Source organism: Octopus bimaculoides, chromosome 24 (genome assembly GCF_001194135.2).
Source record: "Octopus bimaculoides isolate UCB-OBI-ISO-001 chromosome 24, ASM119413v2, whole genome shotgun sequence".
In the NCBI taxonomy this organism is placed as follows: Eukaryota; Metazoa; Mollusca; class Cephalopoda; order Octopoda; family Octopodidae; genus Octopus; species Octopus bimaculoides.
In genome coordinates this window covers 19,664,293-19,674,351 of record NC_069004.1, presented here as the reverse complement: position 1 = coordinate 19,674,351, position 10,059 = coordinate 19,664,293, and the positions used below count along the sequence as shown (strand labels likewise).

At 36.3% G+C, this 10,059-nt stretch overlaps 1 protein-coding gene across 1 annotated transcript in view; it reads right to left on the bottom strand.

Moving 5' to 3' along the window:
• The window catches only part of LOC106878644 (DNA polymerase zeta catalytic subunit), a 91,957-nt gene that overhangs the window by 19,076 nt on the left and 62,822 nt on the right, over positions 1-10,059 (bottom strand). Inside the window, exon 4 of the mRNA XM_014927923.2 lies at positions 3,466-3,540. Coding sequence (XP_014783409.1) covers positions 3,466-3,540 — 75 coding nt within the window. The remainder of the gene's footprint in view (positions 1-3,465; positions 3,541-10,059) is intronic.

The following is a 10,059-nucleotide window of genomic DNA, read 5'->3' as shown; positions in this document are numbered from 1 at the left end:
AAAAAAAAAAAAAAAAAATTTTTTTAACTTTCAAAATTACAGCCAATCCTACATTCAACTTAATAAACATTCTTCTGTATATTTTATACATAAAAATTCAATACAGATTTTGTAAAAAGTTTTATTTAAAATTTTGGCAATGGTACCATTATATTTGAGAAGTAGAGCTCGCCAAATTACCAGATAAAGAACCTATAACTTGTAGTCACTATGTGCAGCTCAGAGCAAAGACAATTCTGTTTGGCTTCAAGCCAACTAACTGTAAAATACTATGAGGGGTACTGAATCACTATCAGGCATAGTATGCCTGACAACTGCATACTATACCTTGGAAGTATCAGGCAATTTTCTGATATATTATCAATAGTAATATCATAAGAAAACATGAAAGGCACATGAAATGACAGTATGGTAGGAAGTTTGCTCCCTGATCACATGGTTCTAGATGCAGTCTGTGGAACACCTTGGGCAAGTGCCTTTTGCTATAGCCCTGGGCTGACTAAAGCCTTTTAGATTTGATAGATAGAAGGTAAAAAGAAGTCTATTGTATGTATGTATGCATATATAGACACACACACATGTAAGCATGTATATGTTTGTGTCTCCATGTTTTGACATTGCATGCTAGTTGTAAATGAGCATCACTATCATACAAGCAGTGTCATTCATTTCCAATATTCTGTGAAAACATGTCTGGCCAATGGGGAAACATTACCACTGCTTGGTAACAGGAAGAAATCTGGCTATAGATGAAAATGCACCCGGCACACAGTGTAGAGTGGTTGGTGTTAGAAACCAAACCAAAACAGATGACTGGAGCCTGGTGCAGCTCTCCAGCTTACCAGCTCCAGTCAAACCATCTAACCCATGCCAGCATGGAAAATGGATATTAAATAATGATGATGATGAGTTAACAGATTTTTCAACAACCAGCTTCCTCAGAGTCACAAGAGTTTCACTCACAAAGTATTGGTCAATTTTAGTGTGAAAGACGTTTAAATATCTTTTGAGTTCTTGTGCAATAAGGCTCAATGGACCCATAATTCATAGGATCCCTTCTCTGGCATTTCTTGCAATTGTGTTAACTTAGCACTCTTATCAAAAACAAAACTAAAAGCATGTGAGTTGATTAAAATTAGATTAAAGATTCCCAGACTTCCTCATTCTATTTTACTCTTGGGAAATATTTTGAAAGTAAATTCACCCTTCCTCACCCATCTGTTTTCTTAAGTAACTTGAGTTTACATTTCTATTTTCTCTTTCAGTCACGTGGGCTCTTTTGCCTTGCAAGTTACAAGGCAACCTATCTAGTGCTGGTGCCACATAAAGACTACCCCCAATACATTCCATAAAGTTATTGAGAAATCAATCAGACAACACAGGTTTTGGCAGGACTCTTTAGTCTTGTTGAGCACAAGACAACCTCTTTAGAGCTGGTGTCATGAAAAAAATGTATGCAGTAAACTTTGTGAAGTTGTTCATGTTAGGAAAAGCATCTGACAAAAACAAATCAAGCCAAAGCAGAGATGTTGAAGCAAGACATGATACTCCAGCCTATTGGATCCTGTTGAACCGTCCAACCCATGCAAACATGGAAAGAAGACATAAAATAACCTCTAATCATAATAAGACTGGCAAAGAGGAATATTTAACCCTTTAACATTTAGACTATTTTGTCAAATGTCGTGGTGGACCCCCTTCAGTCATGGATGACCATGAAATTGCACCTAGAAATTTGCCCTCCGAGGGACAAGTCCAAACAGGTTTGTTTATGGAAGTCCAGTAGTAACCTATGCATACCAGTCTCTCCTCTCCATATCACCAATGTTATCCAACGGAGAGGCAAAAGCTGATACAGCTTGGCACCAGTGACGTTGCAACTCGTTTCTACAGCTGAGTAAACTGGAGCAATGTGAAATAAAGGGGCTTACTCAAGAACACAACATACAGCCAGGTCCATGAATTAAACTCACTAACACATGATTGTGAGCCCAAAGCTCTAACCACTGAGCCATGCACCTTCACCATGTCAAATGTAATGCTTATTTATTCACATTGTTTTAAATCTATCATTCATTATATTGTAGCTTCAAGATATTAATGTGATTGTTTATTTTTAGACCGTAATTGTGCAGTACATGTAAGAAGCCAGATCTGTTTGGTCTGAATATAATACAGGTAGAATAACTGGGCTGGATATGGCCGGTTTAAATACTGTTTCTAAACATTATTATTTTACATCCAAATAACAATAAAAACAACAGATAACAATCTCATTTCACTTATTTATGAACAAATGATTAACAAAAACACTGCTTTGAATTAGATCACTCCATTAACGCAATAATTAAGACGTATACAATACAGATTGTTCAATCTGAAGTGGCAGAAAGAAAAACCATGGTATTTTTTCACAAAACAGACCTAATGCTTAAAATTTTCTTCCTTTCAGATTTTTAAACATAATTCAAAGAAAACTATGTACATATCCAGAATCAGCACATTTACTCTTGTGTGTTTGGTTAAGAAGCTTGCTTAAAAGCCATGTGGTCTTGGGTTCAGTCCCACAGCATGGTATCTTAGGCAAGTGCCTTCTACTATAGTCCCAGGCCATCCAAAGCCTTATGAGTGGATTTGGGAAATGGAAGCTGAAAGAAGCCCATCATTTATACATATATACACACACAGATATAGATGTGTATATGTGTACCCTTGTCTGGACATCATGTGATGGTTTTAAATGAGCATCACCATCATACATGCAGGGTTGTTTGTTCCCAGTCTTCCATGGAAAACATGTCCAGCCATGGAGAAATATTACCTTGCTTGGAAACAGGTGAGGGTTAGCAACAGGAAGGGCATCTGGCCATTTGAGGAAATTCGCCTCAACAAATTCCGTCTGACCCATGCAAGCATGGAGAACAGACATTTAATGATAATGATGATGATATAGATAAAATTTAGACAACAAATCATTCATGTCAATTAGAATGTTTGATAGGATGTCTGCTGGTATTTGTTCCAACTCTCTGCCTTCTTGGTGCAAATCCCAAATTCAGCTTTGCCTTTCATCCTTTTGTGGGGCCAATAAAAAAAAGCAGCTGTGCAGAGCAGTGGATTAGTAGAATCGTTAGAGTAGTATCCATTCTGGCTTTGCACTGCCGCCACCTTACTTAACTATCTTTTACATGAGTTAGATGATTCAACAGAATCTGATTAGCCAGAGGTCTATTTTGGTCTGCAGTGTCTGCTTTTACAAGGTTTCTGTGACTAAATACTCTTCCTAATGTCAACCACTTTACAATGTTTTTTTTCTGTGACAAAATTTTAAAAAATAATAAAAGCAACGTACCCCTGGTTTTGGGACCCCAAACGAAACTGATTAGAACATTGAGAAAAAAAATAGCAAAAGCAGAAGTAAAAATTGAAGAGTGGAAGGAAAATATAAAGTATATTGAACCTTACTTTTTAATCAAATTTGGATTGTAAAAATAGATTTTTAAAAACTGCTCCTCCTTTTCGTGGTAGCCATACATGGGTCTGAATAATAAAAGAAAAAACAATATGCTTTAGCTATATTACTTTTTTTAAATATATAATTACACATAAATTATATTAAAAACAACTTCGGCTATATCATTTTTGATATAAAATTACACAAACAACATGAAAAAAAAGAAGAAAAAAAGAGTATTACACATATAGACATGAAATCAGCAATTAAAATACTATTCATAATATGTATCCATTGAGGAAGACAGGGAAACATGAAGGATGTTCAGCCAATAAGGTTAGCATTCACTTGACATGGTATGTAATCATCATCAGAAGTGTTGTTGCTGCCATTGCTATTGTCATCATCATCAGCATGATCATGATCATGGCAATAGATTGGCAGCGCCTATACAGTGTAGCACAGTAGTTTTTACTGGGGTCCACATAAGATTTTGTCGTCAAAACTTCTCTGCAATGAATTACTTATACATCCACAACACACAAAATATTTAAAACATTTTTTAAATACAATATCTAATAAAATTAAATTATAAAAAAATTTTCTTTTACTTGTTTCACTCATTTGACTGTGGCCATGCTGGAGCACTGCCTTAAGGGGTTTTAGTTGAAGAAAATTGAACTAAGGACCTATTCTTCGTAAGCCTAGTACCTATTCTACTGGTCTCTTTTGCTGAACCATATGGAGAGGTAAACACATCAACATTGGTTGTCAAATGATGGTGAGAGGACAAACAAAAACACACACAAATATATATATATATATATATACACACACACGATAGGCTTCAATTTCCGTCTACTAAATGACTCACAAGACCTGAGGCTATAGTAGAAGACATATGTCCAAAGTGTTACACGGTGGGACTGATCCTGGAACCATGTGGTTGAGAAACAAGCTTCTTATCACACAGCTGTGCCATATGATATTTTAAACAGCAAATGACTACAAAGGTCCATCTGAGTAAAATATGGATCAAAGGGGTCCATAGATATAAAAAAAAAAACGGTTGAGAGACAGTGGTGTAGCACAAAATACCATGTCTGTCATATTTGTGCAGATGCTTTACATTCTGAGTTCAAATCCCACAGAGGTCAGCTTTGTATTTTATTGTTTTGATGTGAATAAAATAAAGCACCAGTTTTGTAGTGGGGCTGGAGCTGATTCTCCACAAATTTGCTGGCGTTTTAATGAGATTCGTCAAACAAATATTTGATAGGCAGAATTACTTGGTTGTGTGCTTAAGAAGCTTGCTTTGCAACCACATGGTTTGGGGTTCAGTCCCACTGCATGATATATTTAGTCAACTCTTTTTTTACCACAGCCCCAGGCCGATCAACATGTTATCAGTGAATTTGATAGAGGGAAACTGTAATGGATACCTGCCAAAAATATGTGTGCGGGTGACACGTAAAAGCACCCACTACACTCTCTGAGTGGTTGGCGTTAGGAAGGGCATCCAGCTGTAGAAACTCTGCCAAATCAGACTGGAGCCTGGTGTTGCCATCCGGTTTCACCAGTCCTCAGTCAAATCGTCCAACCCATGCTAGCATGGAAAGCGGACGTTAAACGATGATGATGATGATGATGATGTGCCAATGTCCTTCCTCACCACCTGACAACTGATAAAAGATTTGTTATGCAAGGTTATAATGGTGAAAAAGAGTGAAGCTTAGTTGAGGTTAAAAGATATTACAAAAGAAATGAAACATACCCATCTATCACAACCCACTCAAAAGTGTTAACAAACACCTTCGGATACTGGCAAGTGGATAAGCACACTAACCAGACCTACCCAATGGGTTTCTCATTCGAGTGTAGATGAGAACACAAAAGTTTTTCAATGTTTAATTCTCATTTTTATTCTGTCTTTGTTTACAAGGTTTAATTATACTTTAATTTATTTGTATAAAGTGCTTTTTTTCCCCTTTTTTCACTTGCTTCAGTCATTAGACTGTGGCCAGGAGAAATGTCACAAAACATTTTGTTCAAGGTGCCAACTATTCTGCCACCCCAACTACCTTAAAATAATACAGCAGGTTTAAAAAAAAAAAAAAAAGGTAACAAAGAGACAGGGAAAAAATTTAAATGGCTGAAATGTATTTACAGTAGTTCAATTTTATTTATATTGTACAAATGTCAAGAGCATTATTTCATTTTGTAACAGTTGACATACTAAAATAGACACACATATTTGTTTAACCCTTCAAGATCAGAGCAAGCAGTATAAAATATGCACCTGATGTATCCACCTACAGCAGCGAACACTTCGGAATAATAGCTATATCCTCAAAAGTGGTCTTTTTCTCTCTTTTTTTTTAATTTCAGTCTTGCAGTCAAGCTGGGGCACCACCTTGAAGGGTTTTAGTCAAAAAGAATTGACCCTGGTGCTTAATTTTTAAAACCTGGTACTTATGTTATCAGTTTCATTTGGTGAGCTAAGTTACAAGGATGTAAAAAAAAAAAAGAACACTAGTTGTCAACCAGTGGAAGGAAACAAACAAACACACACACACACAGGGCTTATTTCAAGGTGTGCTTTGGGACTGAACCTAGAACCATGTGGTCAGGAAGCAAACTTCTTACCACACAGCTACATCTGCACCTGTTGTTTATGAATTTTATATATTTTATGCCATTAAGAAGATAATTAAAAGGATGAGCCTGCTGTACACGTGCGTATGTGCATAAATAACAATTGCACACGCTGTCAGAACCATAGAGTTCAACAGGTTGAAAATATAATTTCTAGGATTTATTCAAGGTCACATATTTTGGGTGTTTCACTTAAACTTTTTAAGGATGTAATTATTGAAAAATAAGTAGGTAGAATTGGGCTGGGGGAGAGGATATTTACCTTGAAATATGGAGGCTTTAAAAGCTTCCAAATGTTATTCCCATTCTGTCTTTAATAGAAACAAAGATGGTGGTGGGGGTGGGGGAAGTATGCATGTGTTGCACCTAGATTTTTATGTATCACAAGATGCAGGCCCAATTTTAAAATCATTAAATTAACATGCTACACGTTTAAAGTGGTTTTCTTTCTGTATTCAAATGAGTAGGGAAAGCACATCTGTGTGAGGAAAAGGGTGGATGGCAGCTCATAATTGATAGCACCAAACAAAGCTGAATTCAAACGCTGCTCTAAATAACAACAATCAAAACAAGAAAACAGCAGATGGAACTGTGAAGCACAGATAGATATAATAATGGCTACTCCTTATTCTTCATCAAAATTATTTTAACATCCACTTTTCCATGCTGGCACAGGTTAAACAAAATTTGTTGTAGCAGAGTTTTGACAACTGGATGGTCTTTCTATTGCCACTGCTCAAGTGTTTCTAAGCAAAGTAATATTTCTTGCAGTCCTTTGAAATAAGAACAATACAATGACTGAACATGCTTTCACGAAGTTTGCAAATGAATGACACTGACAAGGTGACACAAACACACCCACCGGGCTTCTTCCAGTTTGCGTCTACTAAATCCACTCACAAAGCTTTGATAAGCTTGAGGCTGTAGCAGAAAAGGCTAGTCCAAAGTGCCATGCAGTGAGACCGAACCTGTAATCAAGTGATTGTGAAGCAAACTTCTTAGCCACATAGCCATGCCTGAAAAGTTCCTGGTTTTGGGTGAAAACACAGGAGGATCAGTTAATTATGATTTTATTCAACATATTCCCTTCTCAGATCCACATACTTAATGCAGGAGCCCTTCAGTTTTTTTAAGCCCCATAAAAGAACGCAGAAAGGTTGGGTCTCCACCCAGGCCTTTCACGATAAACCCTTAACGCCAGGAACTTTACAGCACCCCCCCCTCATATATAGTAAAGCACCCACTGACACTGCTGCTGTTATATATATTTACATTGACACACTAGCCAGAATGCATACATACTCACAAGCAGACCTAAGTCTATGAAGACACACAGACACAGAGCAAAGTAATGATTGAAGAGGCAAATAGTTGAGTTGGATCAACAGATAAGATAGTGTAGTACCTACTTAGGGATACCAAGAATTCAGATTTATTAAATGTGCAGTTCTTTTTGTTTCTGGGTAAGAACAACTATACGTGACTCTATTTCATTTTAACTGTTGGGTGTAACTATCAGATCATTTGTAGACCACCTGGTGAAAACCGGAAACCACTCCAATATAGCCTTTCCTAGATAAATATTAATAGATGCTTTTATCTACATGACCCAGAGTTATCTTCAACTTAGTGACACACAGACATACATAAATTAAAAACTATGAACACAATAGTCAAAAGATCAAACAAAACACTAGGTTTACAAGAGCTCTGTAGTCATGTGACTTAGTAGAGATAGCAGCCAAATTTTGTTTAGCATCTTAAAAAGGAAACGACAACACACCAGCAGCTCTCGGCTTTTTCTGGCTAAGTACCATTTTTTTATGGAATGGTCTTTTACAAACACTCCTCTCCATGTTTTGAAGTGAAAAAGAAAAAAAAAAAAACAAATACCAGATTATTTTATTACACAATCATTTATGGTTCATTCTTTTAACTTTTATCCTTTACTTGTTGCAGTCATTAGACTGGCCATTCTGGGGTACCATCTTAAAGAATCTTTAGTTGGACAAACTAACCCCAGTACTTTTTTTTCTAAAGTTTGGTACTTATTCTATCAGTCTTTTTTACCAAACTGTTATGTTATAGGGATGTAAACAAACCAACACTAGGTGTTAAGCAGAGACAGAGGCAAACAGACACGCACACACACACGAGCTTCTTTCAGTTTGTCTACCAAATCCACTCACAAGGCTTTGGTCGGTCCAAGGCTATAGTAAAAGACACTCACTCAAGGTGCCATGAAGTAGGACTGAACCTGGAACCATGTGATTGGGAAGCAAGCTTCTTACCACACAGCCACATTCACATTGCCTTATCCAACCCTACATGAACTTCATTTTAGTTATGTGTACGGTCTAGTGGACCCTATGATAAATCTTTTATCTATTTTAGCATGTCAGCATGCCTAGGAAAGGGATTGATTCTGAAGCAGGATTTTATGGTCAAATGCACTTCCTGTTGCTAGCCTTTGCCCATTTTTCAGATCATAATATCACCTCCACTGCTAATATTCAATTTTGAATTATTATTTGGTTAAAAATTTTATTTCTAAGAAAAATCACAATACCTCTACCCAGGGCCCTTTCATACCATCCCATTAACATTTTGCAACAACCCTGAGAGCTCACAAGAGACAAAGGAAATGTTACCACCAAAGTTTAAGATCCACTGCCTTAGACAATGCAGTCGTATATATCTGGGGAGAAAAAAAAATACCTGGATGGTCGTAAGTGGAATGAACTTGATCATAGATCTCAATGACTGAGGCTGACCTAGGATTAAACAACCAGTTTCACTATGATAGATTAATGTGATCAAATAGCTCAAAGTCAGTAGTAAATCCACAATACACTGGGTATCTCTAGATAAAAGAAATTACTTTATTTACCTCAAACTATAAACATATTATTTCAATTTATCATAGCTTAACAATGAAATCTTTGGTCTGCTGGTCTTTAATCTCAGGTCAACTCTTGAGTGAGCAGAAGACCTATGATCAGAAGTATTCCAGGCATGACTATTTCTCTTCTCCTGCCCTAGGCATAGTACATCTAGGTATACATATTATCCAATGTGCTCTTCCTTTTTCAATGAAAGTTTAATTAATTTGACTTCTGTTTCTAGCAGGCCAAGCAATCATTATGTTGATGGCTGGGGTTGTTGGTAGTTATCAAGTGAGGACCACAGAGATACATTTAAAAGCAAAACTTGCATGTCTTCAATCAAAAATCTGACAAAACTAAATACAAAAACATACAACAGGTTGCTCTAGCTCGTTGATAAATATTTTAATCCGTATCTTCAAAGAGTTCCCTATTATATATCAATAAATTATCTTCTCTCTCACACATACACACACATCACATACATCTGCATAAAAGCTTCTTTTAAGCATGAGCGTTTATAATAATTGGTGCAAAAATAACTGTGGTTTTGTTATTTAAATTTTGATGCGTATTTTCAAATAAACCTTTATTTAACTGTGTTTATGTAATATAACCATTCTGAAGTACAGACTTCAGTCTATTGATTTATGCTAATGGTTTTGCTTTTACTATTTATTCTTGTTTTATTTTAGGCTGTCAAGTGAAAGATAAGGGGGGGAAAAATTCTAGTGATTTTATTGTTTGAATTTTAAAACAAAATGCAAACTGGCATTGGCAGAAAAATGCTCACAATATCAAACCAAACATTTAGACAAGGGACTACCAACAGAAAGACAGTTCAACATTGGTTCCAAAAATGTTATAGGGGAGATAAGGGGCTTGAAGATGAAGAAGATTGCGAATGGCCTTCTGCAATTAACAAAAATCAACTGAAGGCCATCATCGAAGGGGACCCATGCAATACAAGGAAAAGTAACAGAAGATATGTAAAAAAAAAAGGAAGACCATTCAAGAGTTGTTACATTTCCACTACAACAGAAACTTAAATCAGCTCAATAAATG